The 25,563-nt window shown below is 47.9% G+C and overlaps 1 protein-coding gene and 1 pseudogene across 3 annotated transcripts in view; both read right to left on the bottom strand.

The window, feature by feature from the left end:
- Nucleotides 1–25,563, bottom strand: part of LOC309870608 (glucokinase regulatory protein-like) — an 878,156-nt pseudogene that overhangs the window by 284,835 nt on the left and 567,758 nt on the right. The window lies entirely within an intron of this gene.
- On the bottom strand, nucleotides 10,339–24,052 carry TCF23 (transcription factor 23). Of its 2 annotated transcripts, XR_014315463.1 has the most exons (4): nucleotides 23,375–24,052; nucleotides 22,384–22,626; nucleotides 20,225–20,585; nucleotides 10,339–11,111 (listed from the first exon to the last, which is right to left on the bottom strand). XR_014315463.1 is itself a non-coding variant. In XM_082745209.1 (3 exons), exons 1-3 carry the CDS (start codon nucleotides 23,600–23,602, stop codon nucleotides 20,406–20,408), a joined length of 651 nt encoding a protein of 216 aa, XP_082601335.1. In that variant the 5' UTR covers nucleotides 23,603–24,052; the 3' UTR covers nucleotides 18,346–20,405. The 2 variants fall into 2 exon arrangements, 1 of the variants encoding a protein (XP_082601335.1); XM_082745209.1 differs by lacking the exon at nucleotides 10,339–11,111 and having other exon boundaries at nucleotides 18,346–20,585.

Genomic DNA, 25,563 nt, shown 5'->3' with positions numbered 1-25,563 from the left:
TTTTTGCTTTTGTTTCCCTTGTCTCGGGAGACATATCTAGAAAAATGTGGTTACAGCCAATGTCAGAGAATTTACTGACCATGCTCTCTTCTAGCATTTTTAAATGCACAAATCTTTGGGCATTTAAAAAAAATTGATTTCCTTTCATTTCATTCTAAGAGTTCTTCGTGTATCTTGAACACAAGTCCTTTGTCTGATACGTGATTTGTAAATATTTTCTTCCCATCTATGAATATCTTTTGATTCTCTTAAGAGTATTCTTCACGGGGCGCCTGGGTGGCTCAGTGGTTTAAGCCGCTGCCTTCGGTTCAGGTCATGATCTCAGGATCCTGGGATCGAGTCCCGCATCGGGCTCTCTGCTCGGTGGGGAACCTGCTTCCTCCTCTCTCTCTGCCTTGCCTCTCTGCCTACTTGTGATTTCTGTCTGTCAGATAAATAAATAAAATATTTAAAAGAAAGAAAAAGTATTCTTCAGAGTCAGTTTTAAGTCTTGATGAAATCCAATTTGTCAAGTTTTTATTTCTTTTTTTAAGAATTATTTATTTATTTGACAGAGAGATGGCGAGAGAAGGAGCATAAGCAGAGGGAGTAGGAGAGGGAGAAGCAGGCTTCCTGCAGAGCAGGGAACCCAGTTCGGGGCTCGAATCCAGGACCCTGGGATCATGATCTGAGCTGAAGGCAGACACTTAACAACTGAGCCACTCAGGCACCCCAAGTTTTTCTTTTATGGGTCGTACTTTTGGTGTCATTTCTTAGAATCTCTGCCTTACTCCAAGTTACAAAGATTCTGTCCTGTGCTTTCTTCTTAAAGTTTTTATACTTTCAGACTTTATATTTAAATTCATGATCCATTTTAAGTTAAATTTGTATACAATGTGAAGTATTGGGTTGTGGCTCATTTTGCTTTGCAGAGGGATTTCACGTTATCCACCACCATTTGTTCAAAAGACAATCACTTTTCCATTGAATTGCCATTGCACTTTTGTGAAAAATCAATTGTGTAGGGGTGCCTGGGTGGCTTGGTCCATTAAGCATATGACTCTTGATGTCAGCTCAGGTCTTGATCTCAGGGTTCTTGAGTTCAAGCCCCTTGTTAAGCTCCACACTGGGCATGAAGCCTACTTAAAAAAAAAAAAAAATCAATTGTGTGGATCTATTTTTGGACTCTGTGTTCTGTTCCATCTGTGCCTATCTTTTAACCTAATGTCACACTGGTTCTAGTTTCGATATTAAGATAACTGCACTGAGTTTTTGTTCGTTGCACTTGGAGTTTGTTTCCCTCCAAATTCATATGTTGAAATATTAACCCCCAATGTGGTGGTATTAGGAAGTAGGTTCTTTGGGAGGTAACTAATCATGAAGGTGATTGATATTAGGGCCCTTATGAAAGAGATCCCAAAGAGCTCTCTTGCACTGTGCCTACCATATGAGGATACAATGAGAAGACAGCAGTCTGTAACCCAGAAGAGGGTCTTCACCAGAATTCTAACCATGCTGGTACCCTAATCTTGGACTTCTAGCCTCAGTAACTGTGAGAAATAAATTTCTCTTGTTTATAAGCCACACAGTTTATTGCTGCTTCATGAGAGCAGCCTGACCTAAGATAGAAATGTCGGTCTCATAAATGACTTGGGATGTGTTTCCTTCTCTTTTATTTTCTGGAGGGGATTATGTCAAATTGGTATTATTTCTTAATTGACTATTTAGTAGAATGTGCTGTTTAAACCATCTGAGCCTGGAGTTTTCTTTGTTGAAAGGCTTTTCACAATAAATTCAATTTCTTTGATAGGTATGGGACTGTTCAGCTTATCTATTTCTTCTTGAATGGGTTTTGGTAATTTGTATTATTTTTTTTAAAGATCTTATTTATTTATTTAACAGAGATCACAAGTAGGCAGAGAGGCAGGCAGAGAGAGAGGGGGAATTAGACTCCCTGCTGAGCAGAGAGCCCGATGCAGGTCTCCATCCCAGGACCCTGAGATCATGACCTGAACTGAAGGCAGAGGCTTAACCCACTGAGCCACCCAGGTGCGCTTTTTTTTTTTTTTTTAAGATTTTATTCATTTATTTGTCAGAGAGATAGAGAGAGAGCACAAGCAGTGCCAGGCAGTGGCAGAGGGAGAAGCAGGCTCCCAGGGAGCCTGACAGGGCACTTGATGCCAGGATTCTGGGATTGTGACCAGAGTGGAAGGCAGACACTTAACCGACTGAGCCACCCAGGTGTCCCTCTGTTACTGTTTTCAATCTAATTCTTTTGCAGTTATAGAATATACCTTATGTGATTTTAATTCTTTTTTTCTTTTTAAGATTATTTATTTATTTATTTGACAGAAAGACAGCAAGAGAGGAAACACAAGCAGGGGGAGTGGCAGAGGGAAAAATCAGGCTCCCTGTGGAGGAGGGAGCCAGATGTGGCGCTGGATCCCAGGGCTCTGGGATCATGCCTTGAATTGAAGACAGACACTTAATGACTGAGTCATCCAGGCACCCCAATGTGGTTTTAATTCTTAATAAATTGTTAAGGTTTATTTTATGGTCCAGAATATGGCCCACCTTGTTGGATGTGAATTGTGCACTTGAAAAGAAAGACTTCCTGCTGTTACTGGTCCCATAAATGTTAATTCCATCAAACTGGTTGATGGTGTTGTTCAGAGCTTCTTTGAGCTGATTTTCTGTCTCCCTGTTCTATCAGCTGCACAGAGAGAAGTGTGGACATCTCCAGCTGGAACTGTGGATTTGTCAGTTTCTCCTTTTGTTTCTATCAGTTTTTAAATCATGTGTTTTAAAACTTCTTATTATGGGGCACCTGGGTGGCTCAGTGGGTTAAAGCCTCTGCCTTTGGCTGGGGTCATGGTCCCAGGCTCCTGGGATGGAGCCCAGCACTGGGCTCTCTGCTCCGCAGGGAGCCTGCTTCCTCCTCTCTCTGCCTGCCTCTCTGCCTACTTGTAATCTCTGTCTGTCAGATAAATAAATAAAATCTTTAAAAAAAAATAAAAAAATAAAACTTCTTATTAGGTGAATACACATTTAAGATTATTATTTCTTCCTTGTCAGTTGGCCCTTTTATCATTATAAAATGTTCCTCTTTATCTCCAGTAGTTTTATTGTTGTGAAGTCTACTTTGTCTGATATTAATAAAGCCACACTAGCATTCTTTGTTTCTAATTTTTTTTTATTGTGGTAAAATGCAAGTAACTTAAAATTTACCATCTTAACCGTTTTTTAAAAAGATATGATTTATTTATTTGACAGACAGAGATCACAAGTAGGCAGAGAGGGAAGCAGGGGTGGGGGGCGGAAGCAGGCTCCCCGCCAAGCAGAGAGCCGGATGTGGGGCTCGATATGGGACTTGATCCCAGGATCCCGGAATCACAACCCAAGTAGAAGGCAGATGCTTAACCAACTGAGCCACCCAGGCACCCCCATCTTAACCATTTTTCAGTGTATGGTTTAGTAGTATTAAATACCTTCATATGTTGTGCAACCATCACCACCACCCACCACCAGAACGCTAATCATCTTGTAAAACTGAAACTCTATACCCTTAGTCAATAACTCTCCAACCCTCCTCCATTTAACTGCTGGAAACCACCATTCTATTTTATGTCTCTACGGTTTTGACTGCTCTAATTATCTCATGTAAGTGGAATCATACAGTATTTGTCTTTTTTTTTTTTTTCAGTATTTGTCTTTTTTTTTTTTTTTTAAGATTTTGTTTATTTATTTGACACAGTTCACAAGTAGACAGAGAGGCAGGCAGAGAGAGAGGAATGGAAGCAGGCTCCCCACTGAGCAGAGAGCCCCATGTGGGGCTCGATCCCAGGACCCTGGGACCATGACCTGAGCCAAAGGCAGAGGCTTTAACCCACTGAGCCACCCAGGTACCCCCTTATTTTTAAGATTTTATTTATATATTTGACAGAGATAGAGAGAGAGATCACAAGTAGGCAGAGAGGCAAACAGAGAGTTGGGGGTGGGGGGGAAGCAGGCTCCCCGCTGAGCAGAGAGCCCGATATGGGGCTTGATCCCAGGACCCTGAGATCATGACCTGAACCGAAGGCAGAGGCTTGACCCACTGGGTCACCCAGGCACCCCGGTGTTGGTCTTTTTAAATCTGCTGATTGTGTGGCTTCTCTCACCCAATCAGAACATATTTTGAAAGATGGAAAGGATGCCAGATTCAGTGACAGTATTTCACTTGACTGCCCATTTCCTGCTCTGCCTCTCACATTATTCATAACTCCCATATTGACACATTTCATATGAAATAATATCATTGTCATTCTGTGTTGCCAGGAGGATTCCTATTAACAGAATGTCTGGAAAATGTGTTGTAACATCCTGTTCCAGGGCTGCCAAGAAGCCATTGCACCACATTATTTTTTCTGGCATTTTAGATACCCTTTAATCACCCTTTTGATGTAAAAAAAAAAATTTAAAAAGTTCTCTGTCAATTAGTTTTCTCTGAAATAAGCAGTCATGCCATGATCCAGACACACACAGAAAATATTTTTGCAATTGTACATATAGGAGTCATAGCCATAAGGGTACATTTCACAACTTTTTTTTTTATATACCTTTTTTTTTTTTTTAAACAGTATTCTGTTTTTTATCACATATGATGATTTGCCTTTTAGGAAATTCTTTGGATCATAGTTCTTTGTTTCTTTTGTTAAAAGGTGTATACTTAAGGGGTGCCTGGGTGACTCAATAGTTAGGCATCTGCCTTCAGCTCAGGTCATGATCCCAGAGTCCTGGGATCAAGCCCTGCATTGGGCTCCCTGCTCAGCAGGAGGCCTGCTTCTCTCTCACCCACTCCCCCTATTGTGTTTCCTCTCTTGCTGTCTCTCTCTCTGTCAAATAAATAAATAAAATCTTAAAAAAAATAAAAAGGTGCACACTTACAAGACTCAGTTTCACATTTCCCTCCATCCACTACTGTTCCCACTACAATTAACCGCTTTTCACTGTTCTGTGTATGTGTGTTCGTGTGTGTCCTTATGCAAATAAAACTGGAAATCATATATGTTTTGGGAACATAATGTACAGGCTTTTTTGTCCTTTTCCTTTTATCCATTTAAACATCTGTCTCAGAGATCTTTTTATTTTAATTTCACAGCAATATATGAAACCTGTTTTCCCATAGAGCATGCTGTCAAACTTTTGGATTTTTGTCAGTATGATAATTGAACATGATATTTTGATATGACTTTCATCCTTATTTCTCTTTATTAATAATGAGTTTGTCTATATCTTTGTATTTTTACTTTTTTTAAAAAAATATTTTATTTATTTATTTGACAGAGGGAGAGAAATCACAAGTAGGCAGTAAGGCAGGCAGAAGGGGAGGGGGGAAGCAGGCTCCCTGCTGAGCAGAGAGCCCAAGGCAGGCTCCATCGGAGCCCTCAGGACCCTGGGATCATGACCTGAGCCCAAGGCAGAGGCTTTAACCCACTGAGCCACCTAGGCGCCCCTATATCTATGTATTTTAAAGGGTATTTGTATCCTTTCCTGAGATCTATCTGAAATATATATTCTTTTTCCATTTTTCTGTTGGGAGATTTGTCTCTTTTCTATTGATTCCTACGATAAAGAGAATTCTATTGATATATTAGGGATATTATCACTATGTCCATGACCTGAACTATAAATACTGTTATGACATAATAGAAAAAATACATACATTGGCCTCTGCCCCCAGTTCCTGGCACAGAGCTCCTAAAACCCTTGTAATTTTCTAAATGGTAAGAGCACCACGAGCATCTCTGACACTGGGCTCTTAAAACCCTCATAAGCTTCTTTTTTCGTTTCTTTTAAAGATTTTATTTATTTATTTGACACAGAGAGAGAGAGAGAGAGAGAGATATCACAAGTAGGCAGAGTTGGGGGAAGCTAGCGGAAAAAACTAGGTTTTTTCTATTACAGTTGTCCATTTTGTCATCTGCCTTTTGACTTTGTTTATAGTGATTTTTATCTTGCTAATTTTCTCCATGGTATTTTGACATTTAGAAATAGAACAGAGAAGGAGGGGCCGGGAAGAAGGAATAGTGGGTTAGGGAACCTAAAGAAGAAAAGTGTTTCAAGAAGGGACAGAGTTGGGGGCTCCTGAGTAACTCAGTGGCTTAAGGGTCCTGCTCTTGATTTTGCCTCAGGGCATGATCTCAGGGTCCTGGGATCCAGCCCCATGTTAGGCTCTGTGCTCAGTGGGGAGTCTGCTTTAGGATTCCTCCTCCTCTCCCTCTGCTACTCCCCCAACTTGTGCATATGTACTCTTTTGCTTTCTAATAAATAAATCAGTCTTTTTTTTTTAAGATTTTTTTTTTTTTTGATAGAGATCACAAGTAGGCAGAGAAGCAGGCAGAGAGAGAGGGGGAAGCAGGCTCCCCACTGAGCAGAAAGCCTGATGTGGGGCTCAATCCCAGGACCCTGAGATCATGACCTGAGCCGAAGGCAGAGGCTTGAACCACTGAGCCACTAGGCACCCCTAAATCAGTCTTTTAAAAAAAAAAAAAAAGATTATTTATTTGACACACAGAGAGATCACAAGTAGGCAGAGAGGCAGGCAGAGAGAGAGGGGGAAGCAGGCTCCCTGCCAAGTAGAGAACCCGATTCGGGGCTCGATCCCAGGACCCTGAGAGCAGAACCTGAGTGGAAAGCAGAGGTTTAACCCACTGAGCCACCCAGGAGCCCCTAAATAAATCAGTCTTAGAAGAATAAGGAGGAGGGGGGAGGGGGAGGAAGAAGAAGGGACAGAATTGGGTACCTGCCTGGCTCAGCCAGTAGAAGGAGCAACTCTTGATCTTGGGGTCATGAGTTCAGACCCCACATTGTATGTAAGCCCGCTTAAAAAGAAAATAAAAAGTAAGGGGTGCCTGGGTGGCTCAGTTGGTTGGTTAAGGGTCTGCCTGTGACTCAGATCATGGTCCCAGGGTCCTGGGATTGAGCCCTATGTCAGGCTCCCTGCTCGGTGTGGACTCTGCTTCTCTCTCTCCCTCTCCCTCTGCCCTTCTCCCTCCCCTTGTGCTCTCGCTCTGTCTCAAATAAATAAATAAATAAATAAAATCCTTTTTAAGAAGTAGGGAAAAAAAGAGACATGATTTTCAGAAGGGTCAAATGATGCTCAAAACAAAACACTAAGATGAGGCCCTTGAAATAAACACTGGATTTAACAAAAGGGCGGCCGTCAGTGAATGACGTTACCAGCACAGTTTAAGAGGTAAGATGGAGACAGACAGACGCCTGGTTGGAGTGAGTGAATGAGGAAAGACAACAGAGAGTATATATATATTTTTTTAAGTTTTGCTATGCAAGGGTGCCTGGGTAGCCCAGTCAGTTAAGCATCTGACTCTTGATTTTGTCTCAAGTCATGACCACAAGGTTGAGGGATCAAGCCACGTATTGGGCTCTGCGCTGAGCATGGAGTCTACTTGGGTTTCTCTCTCCCTCCTCATCTGCTCCTCCCCCTGTCCTCTCTTTCTCTCTCTTAAATAAATAAATGACTCTTTAAAAAAGTTTTGCTATGCAGTGGGACAGAGAAGTGTGGTGAGGGGCACCTGGTGGCTCAGTCGTTAAGCGTCTGCCTTCAGCTCAGGTCACGATCCCAAGATCCTGGGATGGAGCCCTGCACTGGGTTCCCTGCTCTGTGGGAAGCCTGCTTCTCCCTCTGCCACTCCCCCTGCTTGTGTTCCCTCTTTGCTGTGTCTCTCTCCATCAAATAAATACAATCTTAAAAAAAAAAAAAAAAAGAACAGCTAGAACAGTAGAACAAATAAAAAATATAGAACAAATAGAAAAAAAAATAGAAACAATAGAACAAATAGAAAAAAATAGAAACAATAGAACAAATAGAAAAAAAATAGAACAAATAGAACAGAGTTCTATAAAAAAAAAGTGTGGTGGTAGTGAGATGGGACTATGGGATCAAGGAAGTTTTTATTTATTTTTATTTTTTATTTTTTTTTTTAAGATTTTATTTATTTATTTGAGAGAGAGACAATGAGAGAGAGCATGAGTGAGGAGAAGGTCAGAGGGAGAAGCAGACTCCCCATGGAGCTGGGAGCCCGATGCGGGACTCGATCCCGGGACTCCGGGATCATGACCCGAGCCGAAGGCAGTCGTCCAACCAACTGAGCCACCCAGGCGTCCCAATTTATTTATTTTTTAAAGATTTTATTTATTTATTCAACAGAGAGAGATCACAAGTAGGCAGAGAAGCAGGCGGCGGGCGTGGGGGCACGGGAAGCAGGCTCCCTGCTGAGCAGAGAGCCCAAAGCGGGGCTGGATCCCTGGACCCTGAGATCATGACCTGAGCCAAAGGCAGAGGCTTCACCTACTGAGCCACACAGACGCCCCTCCAGGAAGTTTTTTAAATGGGAGATACTGTACTAGGGAGTGTCTATATGCTGATATAAATGACCCAAGGGTGGGAAAAACTAAGGATACAGAAGGAGGCAGAGGGCATATTTCTAGAAGGGAGGCCCTTCTAAAGGGCAAGAGAAGGGGGCATCTTGCTTCACAGAGAAGGCAGGCTTTGTCCATTTTGAGCGTGGGCATACAGCTGGGAAACTGGTAGGTGTGGCTGTTGGTATGATGGGGGGGGGGGTGGTTCCTGCCTGGTGGCTCTTGTTTTCTCCATGAAGCATGTGGTGAAGCAAATTGGGAGGTCTGAGTGGAGAAAAGGAATGGGAAATAAATGTGTTAGAATGTAGTAGGGAAACGCACCAGGGAGAGTTGCCAGAGTTCTGAGTGCCCATTTGAGATTCACGGTGAGTCACTGAGCAAGTCTTGTGTTCATCTCCAGCCGAGTGCAGGCAAGGCCTGGCGTGGAAAATACTACAGGGTCGGGATGTTGCCAAGCAGAAACAGTGGTGAGGAGGCAAGGGATAGGGGTATTTGCAAGGCAGCAATTGTAATAATGAACGTGGAATCTGACATGAATGAAGAGGAAATGAGGACATGAGGCAAGATGGTTAGTGTGAGTCACAGGCTTCAGTCCGAGTGAAGAAATTCTGGAAGGCATGCATCACCTACGGGAGATGGAGGACAGGAGATAAGGAACAAGTCCGACTTCTTGAAATAGAGATTTGGGAGGCAGTGCAGTTATTGGTGATAATAAGGTAAAGGTTGTGACCATAGGAGTGGGTTGCTGAAGTGAAGCAATAGGAAATTGCATTTGAGGGGGAGAGGAGGTGAGATTCTAAGGGTTATGGCTCTGGACAGAACCAACACATTGCACAACCTAGAATTTATACCTTAGGAAAATCTTTTTTTTTTTTTTAACAGATTTTATTTATTTATTTGATAGACAGAGATCCCAAGTAGGCAGAGAGGCAGGCAGAGAGAGAGAGGAAGAAGCAGGCTCCCTGCTGAGCAGAGAGCCCGATGCAGGGCTCGATCCCAGGACTCGATCCCAGGACTCTGAGATCATGACCTGAGCTGAAGGCAGAGGCTTAACCCACTGAGCCATCCAGGTGCCCCACCTTAGGAAAATCTTATGAGAATATTCTGGCTTAACATGTCAATAAAAAATTTTTAAAAAATGGCTTGTATTCTGCCTTATTTACACACACATTTAAAATGGTGGGAACTATGGAGGGATGCACCTGAGTTAGGAAAATTATATACCATGAGGGATTTGGGGGAGTAGGGAGGGTGGTCTGGGTTTATAATGATTCCTAGTGGTCGGTACAGCCTCCTGAGGGAAGAACACTGAAAAATCATGGCCCATCAAGGTCTTAGCTCACGTTGTTTTGCTTACAAATTGCATAACCTTCTTGTTCTTTTGCTGGGCAACCTCTGCACACATGTTTACAATCTGGTTAAAGAATCAGCCCTTACAATGACGTCATTAAACACATACGTACACAATGGTGGTCATAGCAACAGCAGAGGTAGACGTTAGACTTTCTCAAATTCAGTTTCCTCAACAACCTGTTGAGGAGGGACACACAGACTTTGGGAAAGATGCCATTTTCCCGTGCACATTCACAGAAGGAAAAGAAGGTCCTGCCAGGGAGTGTTCATAAGGATCGGTGTGAGCCTGAGTGTCCTCCTGGCCGGCCGTCACCGCAGTAGACATCCAGGATGCTCTGCTCTCTTGGGCTCTGGTTGTTTTCTGTAACCAGGTCAAGAGCCATCATCCATAATCAACCCAGGGAGGCCGTGAGGATCTGTGAAACTTGTCACAGCCCTCAGGTTCCCTATTTAAAAGGGGAGTGTGTGATGTTCTGTGCATTCTTGGTCAGGAGGCAGGCCAGATGCCAAAAGACTCAAACCTTGCCTGTCCTGTCACGCAGAGACCAGTCAGGTACACAGACCAGTTAATTTAACAGAGGAAATTTATTATAAAGACACCAAAAGCCAAAAAAGGAAATACCAAGGAAACACAGTGGCAACAGAAGGAAGCCTCTGGAGAGGCAGCCGTTACCAAAGGGAAAAGGTCCAAGTTTACTGGAACCCAGAAGCTTAGAGTTGGTGCTGGTACCTTTAAAGGGGACCATTAAGGCTGGTTCCATGAAGAGGAAAAGGTGGAAACTCGAACGTAGTGCAGCCCCTGAGGCAGCGGGAGGGGAGGGGCGGGGTGGGGGGGTTAAGGGTGAGGGTGGAGGTTGGCTGCGGGGAGCTCTTGGCACCGCTGCTCTCAGATGCGGGAGGCGAGTCCCCTCCTATTCCTCCCACTTTGCAGGCTTCCTCTAGCACCCCCTATTGGCGGAGTGTAGCAAGGGGCCAGCAGGCAAAGAGAACGGTAGTTTGAAGAAGGCCAGCCCCAGCCGCCCAATGAATACAAGGTTTCCGGCTGTTACAGAGAATGCTACTATGAGTATTCTTGTACACATCTTGCCATGCACTTGTGCACTCATATTTTGGGCGTAGACACCTAGGAACGTATTTGCTAGATTTAATAGATGCAGACGATAACCGTTCTGGTGAATGTGAATTGTGATTTTAATAGGCATATTTCTAATCACTGTTGAAGTTGGCCATCTTGACCACTGGGATATCCTCCTTGAAAAAGTTTCCTCATTCAGACGCCTGGCTGGCTCAGGTGGTGGAACATGGAACTCTTGATCTTGGGGTTGTGAGTTCAGGTCCCACATTGTGTGTAGAGATTACTTTAAAAAAAAAAAAAAAAGGTGCCTCCTTAAGTCTCTAGCCCATTTACAGTCGAATGGTGAGCCTTTTTCTTATTGCTCTGTAGGGATTTCTTTTAAAGGATTTATTTATTTGACAGAGAGAGAGATCACAAGTAGGCAGAGAGGCAGGTGGGGGTGGGAGGACAGGCTCCCTGCTGAGCAGAGAGCCCCACGCAGGGCTCCAGTCCAGGACCCTGAGATCATGACCTGAGCCAAAGGCAGTGGCTTAACCAACTGAGCCACACAGACACCCCATGCTGTATCTTCCTTAAGCAGTATTTCCTTATTCTGGATTCATGAACATATTCTCCTGTATTCTTCTTTTCCTATTTTTCCCTCTCTTTTCCTTGTCCACAGGTATTGAATTCTGAGTCATTTCTTCAGATCTGTTTTCCAATTTACTCGTTCTGTTTTTAGCAGTTTCTAATCTTCCTCTGGGTTCCTAATTAAAATATTACAAATATATATATTTAAAGATTTTATTTATTTACTTATTTGGCAGACAGAGACCACAAGCAGGCAGAGAGGCAGGCAGAGAGAGAGAGAGAGAGAGAGAGCAGGAAGCAGACTCCCTGCTGAGCAGAGAGCCTGATGCGGGGCTCCATCTAGGGCCCTGGGATCATGACCTGAGCCCAAGGCAGACACTTAACCCACTGAGCCACCAAAGCACCCCCAAATATTATATTTTCAGTTTCTATAAGTTATTGTTTTTCCCCTCAATTTTGCCTGGTCATTTTTAGCCTCTTGGTCCTGCATTATCTTTACAAAATCCTCATTCTTTCTTTAAACATATGAAACCTGTTTAATGCATATCATGTACGTAAACATTACTCTATCTGCAGTCAGTGCCAATGGGATTCTACAGTTCACTGTTTCTGCTATTGTTTGCTTATGGTGGCTTACATTTCCTTGAGATTTTTATCAGTTTGCTCTGAGCTCACGTTTGTTAGAATTTTATCTTTCAAAGCCTAGGTTTAAAGTATATTGTCCCAGAGAGGAATTGTACATGCTTGTGCTTAGAAACACTACTAAATTGAGACTGGTCGAAATTTTTAGCTTTTTTGGCCTCCAAAGGTTTGAGGACTTAGAAATCTCTGGGAAACTCCCCCCACATCCTTCTAGCCAAGTCTGTTTGGGCAAGGGTTGCCAACTCTCTTTCACACACTGAGGGTATCGCTTTTTGGTGACCCCAGCTTTAGGATACGGTCGCTGACTCAATTTCCCTTTTTTGGATGGGTCCCAGGCTTTGTCTCTTGTACCCAAATTTGGCCCGTTAAAACCCTGGCCTGGGGCACCAGCAATCCATAGATATTGCCAAGGTAGTACTGGCTTATCATTTTGGTTTTATGGTTTCTTATCTCTTTTCTTATTCCTTTCCCCTGCTTTTCTACTGGCCCAACAATGCATTTGAAAATATGTTTTTTGGGGGGCGCCCAGGTGGCTCTCGGCTAAGCATCTGCCTGTGGCTCGGGTCATGATCCCAGGATCCTGGGATCCAGCCCCCATAGGGCTCCTTGCTCAGCAGGGAGCCTGCTTCTCCCTCTCTCTCTGCCTGCCACTCCCCCCTGCTTGTGCTCTCTCTGTCAAATAAATAAATAAAATCTTTTTTAAAAATGTGTTTAGGGACGCCTGGGTGGCTCATTCGGTTAAGCGTCTGCCTTCAGTTCAGTTCGTGATCCCAGGGTCCTGGGACTGACTCTCACATGGGGCTCCTAGCTTGGCAGGGAACCTGCTTCTCCCTCTGACTGCTGCTCTCACTACTTGTACTCTCACTCTCTAACAAATAAATAAATAAAATCTAAAAAAAAAAAAATGTTTAAAGATTTTTTTAAAAAGATTTTATTTATTTATTTGATAGAGAGAGAACACAAGTAGGGAAAGAGGCAGGCAGAGAGAGAGGAAGGGAAGCAGGCTCCCTGCTGAGCAGAGAGCCCAATGTGGGACTCGATCCCAGGACCCTGGAATCATGACCTGAACTGAAGGCATCGACTTAACACACTGAGCCACCCAGGCACCCTGTTTAAAGATTTTTAAAGATTTTATTAATGTATTGGGGGGGACAAGAGCAGAGGGGAAGGGAAAAAAATCTCAAGGAGACTCCTGCCGAGCAACGGAGCTTGATCCCACCACCCCAAGATTACAACCTGAGCCAAAACCCAGAGTCAAATGCTTAACCTATGGAGCCACCCAGGTGCCCCTAAAAATATGTTTTTAACATTTTATCCATCATTTTGAGTGTTTTGTACCAAGAGGATTTCCCTGAACATCTAGTCCACCGTACTGTCAGAATTAGAAATCCATGTTTCTTAGAAAACAGGTCACTCACGCAGGAGTCCTACAAGCAGGTAATTTCTACTTCAGAGTCAAGTATGTCTTACAAATCCAAGATTTCTCTTTCCTCTGTTTCTTCATGTTTGTTTAGAGTGTCTCTGGAGAAACAGAGTTGCACCGTTGCCATAACCGAGCACCAATTGAATGAAAGCCCTGTGAGAGCAGCTATTACTGTACTAGCTAATGAGATGATCATCCAGGATCGCATCAAGTTGGGGCAAAATAAAGATTATGGGAGAACTGATCAGTTTCTTTAGATATCCTGCTGTCAAGATCAGAGTCACTTTCCTCCACAATTTTGCAATTCAGGAGGAGGTATTTCAAAATAACTGTTTGTCCCTGGCTTGGAATGTAGATTTAAGAGAAGGTTCTGGCAAAGCCAGAGGACATAATTTCAACCTAGATGCTTTGTCACTTTAGGGCTTTGTGGGAGGCAACTTGACAGACGTCTTCTGACCTTGTACAAAGTCATCCTTGTAATATGGTAATGGAAAAAAAAAAAACAAACCCTCCAGTATAGGGAGCGAGGCATAAAGTCCCACCAACCTCTCGTTATCTTGAGCCGGAAGAACACTTTTCTTCTTAAAAAGGCTTTAGGAGGAAGGACATGGAACAATTGGCTTAGGATTCGTATGTTTCGGGGAGGCTACAGAAGGCTCTGGCTTCTTTTAAGACGCATGAGTCCAGCCCCTTCCCGTTCTAGGTCTTAAATAAGCCCGGCATTAATAACACACCCACCACTTCAATGACATTGCTAACAACTGGTTTCTTGGAGCAATTTGCAACATCACGAAGTCACACTGCCTTTCAAGAAGAGCTATCCAGTTTGCCGTCCTCCACTACCTCCATAGCTTGCACAGAACAAGAACCCCAGGAAAAATCTATTAACCCTGCACGCTGTCCTCAGCCTGGGATTTCAAAAACAGCCTAGGATTTCATTATTTATTTATTTATCTATTTATTTATTTATTTATTTTTAAAATGGTCATTTTTTCTTTTCTTTTTTTTTAAAAGATTATTTATTTATTTATTTGACAGACAGAGATCACAGGTAGGTAGAGAGAGAGGAAGGGAAGCAGCTCCCTGCTGCGCAGAGAGCCCAATTTGGGGCTTGATCCCAGGACCCTGGGATCATGACCTGAGCCGAAGGCAGGTGCTTTAACCCACTGAGCCACGCAGGCGCCCCTCATAATTGTTTTAGTAACACCATTTTTCCCCAGGTAGAGTTCCACCTTTCTTTTCTAAAAGATTTTATTTATGTATGTATGTTTGTATGTATTTATTTCAGAAAGAGAGAAAGAGAGAAAAGTGCAAGCATGAGCAGGGGTGAGGGGCAGAGGGAGAAGCAGACTCCCCACTGAGCAGGAAGCCGGATGCGAATGTGTGGGCTTAATTCAGGGGCTCCAGGATCATGACTTAAGCTGGAGGCAGACAGTTAACTAGCTGAGCCACCCAGGCGTCCTCAGTGGCATATGTTTATTACAAGGCTTCCAAAAGAAAAAAAAAAAAAGAAAAAACGTCTGTCCTGGTCTGGTCTGCCTTCATGTCCAGGGGAATAATGGTGGTGGCGCATTTGCTGCTGTGGTTGGTGAGACTGGTGTGGAAAGGACTCTCATGTCCTTGGCCAGTTGGTGGAGTAGTCTAACTGTGTTAGTGAGGCTCATTCAACCAGCCTGGCCTGTGAAGGAGGAGTTTTGCTGATGGGCACATCCCATCATCCCATATCTGGCCATCTTCCCGGCACCAGGGCCCATGGCTTCTTTCGATGATGCGATGGAGCCCTGCCCAGCAGGCTTGACACTGGCCCCCACTTCCGTGGTTATAGCCGAGCTTTGCTTCAACTTCTGGTTTATGCTACTGCACTTCTCAGAGCAATCAGACCTTGAAAGTTTTCTGTTCACCAGACAGTGATGGCTGGCTTCCTCCCCATGCCCTATTTAAAATTTGCACCTTGGGGGAACCTGCGTGGCTCAGTCATTAAGCATCTGCTTTTGGCTCAGGTCATGATCTCAGGGTCCTGGGATCAAGCCCCACATCTGGCTCCAGGCTCAACGGGAAGCCTCCTCCTCCCTCTCCCCTGATTGTATTACCCCTCTCACTCTCTCTCTGTCAAATAAATAAATAAAATCTTAAAAAAAATTTTGTTTTGCAACTTTGTGGAGAGCGTACCTGTGTTTGCACCAGGAGATCCAAGGGCTCTGCTGCCCAGCGTGTGGTTAGCTGCGGTTTCTGGGATGCGGGACAGGGAATCTGCTTTCATCCAGCTTGGCCCCGTCCAGCCGTTCCAGCCTACTGGAGCAGGAGGTAACTGATGGGATTTCGGCCTGATTTACTGAGCGTGTTTTTCTCCTTCCAGCACCCTTACTGTGGAGGGCAATTCTTATTCTGATCTCTGGATGATCATTTTTTGTAAGTTTTTTCAGGTTTAAAAAAAAAACCCTCTTCGCCTGGTCATTACTTCTTGGTTTATTCAGTGCACGATCGGCTTCCTCAGCTACCTTCTGTAGGTGATACACAGGAGGCAGCTCCCTCTCTAGGCAGCTGAGGTGGTCCCCTGTCCTTTGTGTTGCTCCTCAACAGCTGACACCTTACTGTCATTTAAAAACTACATAAATAGGGGCACCTGGGTGACTCAGTGGGTTAAGCCTCTGCCTTCGGCTGGGGTCCTGGTCTCAGGGTCCTGGGATCGAGTCCTGCAACGGGCTCTTGAGTCCCACAATGGGTTCTCTGCTCCGCAGGGCACCTGCTTCCCCCCACCCCTGGCTCTCTGCCTACTTGTGATCTCTCTCTCTGTCAAATAAATAAAAATTTTGAAAAGATCTTTTAAAAATTACATAAATTGGAGCACCTGGGTGGCTCAGTGGGTTAAGCCTCTGCCTTCAGCTCAGGCTATGATCCCAGGGTCCTGGGATCGAGTCCCGCATCAGGCTCCTGGCTCGGGAGGGAGCCTGCTTCTCTCTCCGTCTCTGCCTGCTTGTGTGCTCTCTTTCTCTCTCTCCTTCTCTCTGACAAATACAATCTGGACTTCGCGGTCGGAGGGAGTCTGCTTCTCTCCCTCTTCCCTCCTCTGTCGCCCCCCTCATGTATATGCATGCTCCCTCTCCCTCAAATAAATAAAGAAAAGGCTTTTAAGAAATTACATTAGTTGGGGCGCCTGGGTGGTTCAGTTGTTAGGTGTCTGCCTTCGGCTCGGGTTGTGATCTCAGGGTCTTGGGATTGAGCCCCGAACTGGGCTCCCTCCTTGGCGGAAAGTCCACTTCTCCCTCTCCCACTCCCCATCCCACACTGACTTGTGTTCCTGCTCTTGCTGCCTCTTTCTCTGTCAAATACATAAATAAAATCTTTAAAAAATTACATTAGTTAGCCCACTGTATGTGAATATATAACATTTGTATGAAAAATAATTATTTTCCGTATTGGAAAATGTTTGGTGAGAAGAATGGCCTTGCTTTATATTTTTTGCAGATATCTTTTAAAGATTTTATTTATTTACTTATTTGACAGAGAGAGAGAGATCACAAGTAGGCGGAGAGGCAGGCAGAGAGAGAGAGAAAGAAGGAAGCAGGCTCCCCACTAAGCAGAGAGCCCAACACGGGGCTTGATCCCAGCACCCTGGGATCACAACCCGAGCGAGGGCAGAGGCTTTAGCCCACTGAGCTACCCAGGCGCCCTGTGCAGATATCTTTAATGTCTGTTGCAGTAGACAGCTGGATTCTCCTATCTGCTGCTGCATCCCATCTATTGCGATATCACATGTTGTATGGCTTCTGGAAAATTCCACGATGCATGAGAGACGTGTTAAGAAAAGGCAAATAGCATCTTGTATTATGAAAATGGTTTGGGCTACTTAGAAAGGGGCTCAGGGACACTCTGCACCCAACAGAGTCCCCAGACCACATTCTGAATGGTGATCTAGATGAGAGTTAGGATACTTTTTCTTAAAGGCCATATTGTAAATATTTTAGGCTTAATCTGTTGCAGCTATTCAGCTCTGCTATGGTATCAGGAAAGCAGCTATAGGTAACATTGTAAACAAATGGGTGTGGCCATACCCCCACCCACCCACCCAATGCAAAAACTTACTTATCAAAACCTGCAGGGGTGGGAGGAGGTGGGCTGGATTTGGTACACTGTGGCCAATGAGCAAGCTCCTGGTCTGCAACAGGGCGCCTGCAGGGGCCCTGAGTTTAGGGCTTGTGCCACAGAAGTGGGACAGTGCCATGGGATTCATTCTAGTCAGGCCTTTTCCAGAGGAGGAGAAAAGGAATTTCTCAGAGAAGACTAGATCTTGTATTTTAATTACCCTTCCCTGTTGGTAAAATCCACAGTCTCCACCTACTTAGACATCCCTCAGCCGGCTCTGCTTCTCCCATGGCCCAGGTCTTTGCCCTGCAGTTCTGCGGCTCATCGGGAAGCAGACACACATCCTACTCTGGGGAACTGTGCCGGCCGTCACTACCGCTCCTGCCACCTCGGGTCACGGGCACCTGGGCAGGCTGTGCAAGCTGGCCAAGTGGGCCCCCCATCCCCCTGACTCTTGAGCTAGGCCACCTTAGTGACATTTGTCAGCTAGGCTTCTGTTTCCTTTTGGAGCTTCTTGCCCACAGTCCCCTGTTCCCAAGGGGACCAAAGCTGTCTTTGGACTTGAGTCTTAACCTACCTCTGACCACTCTTGCCTGCCCCTTGCCCCTAGACCCGGTGGGAATAAAAAGTCTTCAGCGAGCAGGTGTTTTTCTTCCTCTGCTGCAGAGGCAAAGAACTCCTGGTTCCCGGTCCTTGGTGGATGCAGGTCTCTGACCTGACCTTTCCTCTGGTTATTCCCATCTGTCTCCTGGTCCTTCCTTTGACTCCACCTGCCTCTCGCAGCCCTTTGGCAGCCCAGCCTGTGCTGGGTGCTCTCTGGCTGGAGGACATGGCCTCTGGACCCCAGACTGGCCTGAGCCCGCAGGAAAACAGCTTTGCCTGGACAGAGCCTGGGGCAGCCTAAGCAACTTGTATTGAATGCACTTGCCCTTCCCCAGCCTTCCACCAGCTTCATCTTCCTCTGCTGTCCTTGTCTTCTCTACCAGGGTAATGCTGTCGCCCCAGGGGGGTCCAATACCACTGGGCAAAGGCGGGAGTCTGTGTAGGGTTGGGTGGGGCCAGCTCCACACTAGTCTCCTTAGCTATCAGAAGGGGACCCCCACTGGATGCCCCAAACCAGCTTCCCCACTTTCATTCCCCAGAAAAAGGTGATGTGCTGTGCCGCCAGCCTGGGAGGCAGTCATCTGTTCCTCTGCCCACCACTTTCAAACTCAACCAGGAACTTCCTGCTCTTTGGCTTTAAAAATAGAACATTCAAGCTGGACTTTTATGGTCTTGGGAAGAACACTGTGCTCGTGCCCACCCACACCTGGTCTCTGCCCCTGCCTGGCCTCATCCAGCTGCTCAGGAGCCGTCCCCAGTGGGCCCCTCAGGGGAGACTTGGTAGATTTACGAGGGCAGCCTTGGCCGAGACCTTCTTCCCATGGCTCCCAGCCACCGTTCAGCAGCTCTCCCACATCCCATGCAGCCCGCGGCTGGGACGTTCTGTGTCTTTCTCTGCCTCCACCCCAGCTTGCTGAGTCAGCCCTTGTCCAGCCCTGTGCAGGAGCAGGGACTCCTCATGCCAGAGCCTTCTTTGGTCTCACAGCGGCGATGGTGGCTCTAGGACTGCCCGTGTTGGGACTCGAGTCAGCCCGGTCCATCCCCTCATGCTGAGTTACAGAAGTTTAACAAAAAGCTGGTTCCTTCTCAGTCTGGACTTCAGGTGGGGTTTCATGCTATTCCTGATCTGGATGGTTACTTTTAGCATGTATAAACAAACGATTTCTTCAGAGCCAGAAATGCCACTAAGTACTCGGAGGTCTCTGGCACCCCGTGGCAAGCCTTAAGGAGTGGCTGGGCGGGCAGTGCCTGTGGGCAGGAGCCGGCCCTGGGGAGATCATCTGTAGACGGATTGTAGAAATAACTCCAGAGCCAGTGAGGCCTTAGGCCAAAATCATACAAAGAACCCAGTGAGCCGCTGACCTATCTTGTTTTTCCTGAAGGTTCGGTTTCTAACAGAATGGAGAGAGAAGACTAATTATCGTCTCCTGGAAAAGATAAGGGCTCTCCTTCTAAGGTCCTTCACGGATGTAATCAGGTCCATCCGTATCCTTCTGATGCAAGGCCTTCAGGTACTGTCTGTTTCAGTTCCGGTGGGCCTGCCTCTGGGATAAGACATGTCAAACTAGGCAGCTGGGATCATCAAAAGTTTCTCTGGAAACTGGAGGGCAAGCAATGCAAGCTTTCTGGCTTAATCCGTAAATATAAGTCAGATCGAGAAGAGTGGAAGGGTGTAGGGCCCGGAGAGGGAAGACGTGTAGCGATGAGAAGCGGCTGGAGAGACCACAAGGCAGACAAGGCTCCTGAATCCTCCCCTGCCTCTTGGACATCAGGTAAGGTTTTACGAAGCCATAACAAACTTCATTTTTCATCTGGCTACGCGACCCTGGCCCACTGCTGTTCCCACTTGCAGCTGCCCAGAGCCTGTCTGGCCCTCGGCTTTCCCATCAGCACCCGTAGCTGCTGTTGTCCTAGGCCTCTTCCTCTGCACCTGCACATCCGGAGGGTTTGTGGGAAGCTTAGGGGAGAAAGCAGAGGGCTGTGCCCTAACTCAGCTTCCCACCCAGCCAAACCCCTTCCTCTCCCACTTCCCTGCAACTGTCACAGCAGCCACCTTCCCTACGGCTCCCGCGTACCCTCCTAGTGCTGAAGGGTCCATGGCTTCGCCTGGTCTGTATGCTGGATGGAACCAGGGAGCCGAACCTGAGTCCATCCAGTCCGAGGGCTGAGAGTCAGAGGGAAGACAGGCAGGGCCGGTAGAGAATCCAGGTCCCTAAGCTCGAGTGGTAGCCTGGGAGAAAAAGGCACGTGTGATGCTCATTTGTCACCGAGAGCTGGTGAGCATGGCCTTGTGGGAAAGAGAGCATCTGCCTCTTCAGAAACTCGGGGCCTGGCCTCTGTTTCCTTTGTTCTTCGGCTACAGGTGGTGGCTGTGGCAGAGTCAAGGCCAGAGCTCCCCAGGCCGCCAGCATAGAGACGAGATCGCATGGGCCACTTCTGCAAGACATGGGGATAGGAACTGAGTAATAATATCGCAGCCCCTGTCGTCCTTGGCACCCCAGACTTGGCCTTCCCTAGGCCCCCTGCCTTCTCCCCACCTCCTGAGCCTGGCCCAGAGACTCATGAGAAGCTGTGTGAGGAAAGCAAGGACCCTGAAAGGAGCTCCCCCGGCCCCCCAAGAGTGGGGAGGGAGGTGGATGGCAGAGCTGGCAGCGGCCAGGGGCTGGACGGCACGGAGGGCAGCAGGGCTGGAGCAAGGAAGGGCCCCTCTTGATACTGAACAGTCCCGACCTCTTCTCTCGCCCAGCCGCCAACTCAAGTACCCCCCGCCCCTGCCACCCCACGTCTCAGCGCTGCCCTGTCCATCTAAGCTGGGGAACTCCTTGCACATCCTTCCCGCAGGAGCGTGGACAGCCCCAGAAACACCAGCTGACTGCTCTGAGGGCTGCCTTCCTCTTGGCAGCCCCTTTGCAGGGTGGGGGGCACCCAAGGTGCACTGCTCCCCGCTGACTGACCTGTCCCACCACGCTGCCCGAGGTCTAGACAGAGCCGGCTCTCATCTCTTCACTCGTCCCCGGACTTGCCCATCACCGCCTACGTGCAAGGGCCTGACTTGGGTCGTCACTTCACAGCTAAGGAAACGACTCTGCTGCTGTCAGCATTTCAGAGTTGCCCCCATTTAGTCTCACATTCTTGCAGTTTAGCTATATTTGCATGAAAGAAGAGAAATCGCAAGTTTCAAGACATTTCAGAACTGTGAAGTTTAGGGGAGAGAGATGGCGGAAGGGCTCCTCCGTAGAAACAAGGCTGACCTACCATTCCAGTGCTGTCTAGCCTCAGAGGGCAGAGAGGACCCGTCCTTTATAACAAGAAGCTCTGCAACCAGCAGCTTACAGCACCTTTGGCCTACGTGGTGGCCTCGAGCCTGGGCTCTGAGGTCAGACACCCTCGGGTTCAAACTGCTCTGAGCTACTTAATCTCCCCGAGATTCGATTTCCTCATCCATAAAGTAATCCTCGTTTGGTTCCGTGTGGACGAGAAGATGGAAGGGACTGGAGTGCTAAGCCCAGCTCCCCGCACAACTTCAGCACCCCAATATTATCGCCGTTACTGCAATGGTGAATATTGTTAATTATACTTTTCCTTCCTGATCCCGGTTCATACCCTTGAGGGGGAGTAAGGCTCATGTTATCTTCCCCTTCACATAGGACAAAGCGGAGGCTCAGGAAAAGTAGGTGCTGGTCTAGGGGGTGGCACATGCAGGAAGCAAGGCCCAACACACATTCACCACCACCACCATCACCCCCCACCCCCGCCACTGCTGGTCCCTCCCCCACCCCAGCTTGATGGCTTCTCCAGTGAGGCTTTCTAAGACCTTGTTCTCCCAGAGGGACATCTCTCCTGTGGCAGAAGTTCAGAGGACACTGAGGCATTATACGATGATGGGGTGATGTACCCTGGAATCTGGGACTCTCCCTGGGCGGTTTCCTTTCCCACGCCCCAGCTGTGGAAACCGCTCCTTTTTCTCCTCTGCCATGAGGCACCTCAGAGTCTTGGGGCCTCTGTGAAGTTCCCTCCTCTTGGAGGAACTGCATTTTCATGACGTCATTTGCAATCACCACCCCCACTGCACCCAGGGTCAGGCGATTCCCAAGAGCCAGCCTTGGCTCCTCTCCCTCTGAGAGAGCAGGAAACAGCTGGTCCCCAGTGCCCATGTCAGCTCTGCTTGGGGCAGGGGGCCTAAGTCCAGTCCATTCCAAACCCCAATCCTCAAGGCCCGGGGCTCGTGGCCTACCTTGAGAGGGTGTAGATAGCGGAGTCCACGCAGGAAGGGTGGCCAGGCGGGGCCAGGCAACTCGTGGCCCAGCATGCGGGTGAGGTGGGCTATGTAGCTAGTGGCCAGCACCAGCACATCCAGCTTGGAGAGTTTGGTGTCGGGTGGCACAGCGGGCAGAGCAGCCTGCAGGGCCAGGAAGGCCTGGCGCAGTGTCCTCACCCGGCTCCGCTCCCGTGCAGCATTCTTGGGACTGGCCTCACTCTGCACAGAGGACCCCAGATGAGTGGGTCTGACTGGACCCCCCCACCTGCCCCTGTTTCTAAGAGCATTCTAGCATGACGTCTCCCTCCAGAACAGTAGAGCGGAGGGCCTCGTGCCCTCTTTGTCTGCTCTCGGTCTTCCCCCACCTTACGGCTGAGGAAATGGAAAGAAGGTGTCACCTTGGGTCAGAGGGCAGCAGGGTAGCAAGGCTAGGCTCAGAAGTCTAGCGTCCTTTCCTCTTTTTTTTTTAAAGATTTTATTTAGTCCTTTCCTCTCTCTAATACTACTCTATCCCTGCTCCACCCACACCCTCGTTGGAATCCTGCTTATCAGGGTTCCCAGGCGCTGCAGGAAGCACAGAGTGACCCCCGCCCTGTAGGGCTGACCCTTGCCCAGCGTCAGGTCCTGAGATGAAGACGCAGCTGCGGTGAGGAAGAAAGGACCCCCAGCCGGGGGCCACAGCGACCCACAGCTCCATTCCGGCCCCACCACTCGCTCCTTTTCTGGAGCTGTGGGGAATTCACCCCACTCCTCTAGACCTCAGTTTCCCCCAGAGCCATGAGTGGGGCCAGCTCTCTGAGCCGCGCTCTGGTTGAGACCAGCGTGGGGCCTTGGAGTCAAAACGCTGGTGTTCCCCTCTTGGGCAGGGGCGGTGATGCCCAGTGAGGCTTTGTGGTCAGAGGTGACACCTCAGCCCCTCCCCCCTGGCCTCCCCCCTTTGCCTCCCACCGGTCCAGCGTTTCCTTACCTGGCCACGAGCCAGGCTCCAGGCCCTGACCCCTCGTGGGCGTGGGCTGGGGGCAGCTCTGCTCCACCTTTGGTCACTCCAGCCCGGCTTGTCCCACGGGTCCTGCCTGGTCCTGCTCAGGCGGCTCCTCTTCCTGCCCAAATCTGCTGCCAGCGACAACCTGGCTTTAGCGGGCTTCTGCCCCACTCCCGGTGCGGTGGGTGCCCTTCTGGCCTCCCTCTGGGACATGCCACACGCCTGGGGAGACAGCTGCGGCCCCTAGACGGGAACGCGGCGCCTGTGGGAGCCCGCGGGCTCAGGGTTGCGGGGCAGGCTGGTCGCTGGGCCTGGAGTGTATCTGAGGGAGCTGGCGCCCAGTCAGGCCTGCTTGGCTCCTTGTTCTGGGAAAACCGCCCACCCAGCACAGCCCCCGCAAGCAGCCTCCTGCCCGCCTCCCAGCCGGCTCAGGGGTGGGGGTACTGATGCCGGGAGTGGCCGAGCCCAGGGGTGGAGTGGGGAGGCCCCTGCTGGAGCAGGCACGAGGGCGGTAGGAAGGGAGCTCCCCTCCCGGAGCCTTGCCTGCCTCTGACAGCAGTCTTGGGAGCTCATGACCCTCCAGCTTTGAGGCTCAAGTCCCCCAAAAGGGCCCCGAGCCCCCTCCCCTGCCAGAAGCCCACCTGCGTACATCCCTGAAAGGACCCTTCCTCCCCTTGTCAATGAACTCGACCTTCCAGCCACAGGGCACTATTCCCCATCCCCCCCAGCAGGCCTCCTATCTCCAACCTAGTGTTTCTCCATCCCCCGGAATATCTTCCTCTGGGTGGAAAGGCTGCCTTCATCTGTTGGGTTATGCCCTTCGTTTGTGAGGACTTCCTCCTCACAGAGCCTAGAGCCCAGGTCTCCCTGTTGGACGGGCACCCTAATTTATGCACGACCACAGCCTGGTGAGTTCCCTCACCGTCCAGTGCTCCTACATCACTATGTGCCAGGCATGGTGAGAAGCACTTGTACGTATTCTCTTACTTATTTCTCCGAACAACTTTAAAAAATTAAAAATAAAAAAAAATTTTAATTAACATATAATGTATTATTAGTCCCAGAGGTCTTTGAATTGCCAGGTTTACGCCCTTCACAACACTCACCATAGCACATACCTTCCCCAATGTCCATAACCCAGCCACCCTCTCCCTCCCCCCTCCTCCCTCTCAGAACAACCTTATAAGAAAAGAAACTCTTGGGACACCTGGGTGGCTCAGTTGGTTGGACGACTGCCTTCGGCTCAGGTCATGATCCCGGAATCCCGGGATCGAGTCCCGCATCAGGCGCCCAGCTCCATGGGAAGTCTGCTTCTCCCTCTGACTTTCTCCTCACTCATGCTCTTTCTCACTGTCTCTCTCTCAAATAAATAAATTTTTAAAAAATGATTAAAAAAACAAAGAAAAGAAACTCTTGTATCTTTGTGTTTCAGATGGGAAAACAGGGGAGGTGAGGCAGCTGGTAAGTGATGGGGTTGGCATGAGAGCCCAGGCGGTCAGTTAGACTCGGAAGGTTGGCCCTCAGCCTACACTGTTCTGTCTTGGTGCGTCCACTCACACGTCTGTCCCTAAGCTAGATGCGAGGTCTTCGAAGGTAAGGACCAGTCACGCCATCTGCCCTATATAGCCCATTGGGAGGAGTCAGGCTGAAGGGATAGCAAATCTGCCACAGTAGTCCCTGCCTGTCCCTGAGTCCCAATCTCTGCTTGCAGCACAGTCCATCTGAGATGTCCCTTGTCTGCCCATCTTGAACTCCAGGGGAGACAAAATATGTAAAGAAAAAGGAGAGAAAGAACAGAGGAGTAAAGGCAGATGCACATAGAGAGAGAACCGCAGCCAACCAGAGGGAAAGGAAACAGGAAGACAAGGAAAATCCCCCAGAATATTTGTCAGTCAGGAAGTGATCATGTACGTTTTGGTGTTTCCATACTATGGAACGATGCACAGTAATAAAAACAAGACAAACCTCTGTAGAGGGATGTGAACATAACTCTCCAAGAAGTCATGGTTAAGGGCAAAAATCCTAGCTGTAGATCAGTTGCATGATAAAATCCCAGCCGGGATCAAAAACACCAAAAACCAGACGCTGTAAGCATGAAGGGTTATGTGTGTATATGAATGTATAGAAACTCGGCTGAAAAGATGCACACCACATTTTTGTTTGTTGGTTTGGTT

The sequence above is a fragment of the Mustela nivalis genome (assembly GCF_964662115.1).
Source record: "Mustela nivalis genome assembly, chromosome: 8".
Classification (NCBI taxonomy): domain Eukaryota; kingdom Metazoa; phylum Chordata; class Mammalia; order Carnivora; family Mustelidae; genus Mustela; species Mustela nivalis.
Note: the sequence above shows the minus strand (reverse complement) of the source record. Positions and strands in the feature narration are given on the sequence as shown.

Coding starts and splice junctions, on each gene's coding strand:
- TCF23 (XM_082745209.1), bottom strand. CDS start 23,602: ATGTCCCAGAGGGAGGCCAGAAGGGCACCCACCGCACCGGGAGTGGGG. Junction 22,627..23,374: donor GGAGCCTGGCTCGTGGCCAG/GTAAGGAAACGC, acceptor TCCTCTGTGCAG/AGTGAGGCCAGTCCCAAGAA. Junction 20,586..22,383: donor GCTATCTACACCCTCTCAAG/GTAGGCCACGAG, acceptor CATGTCTTGCAG/AAGTGGCCCATGCGATCTCG.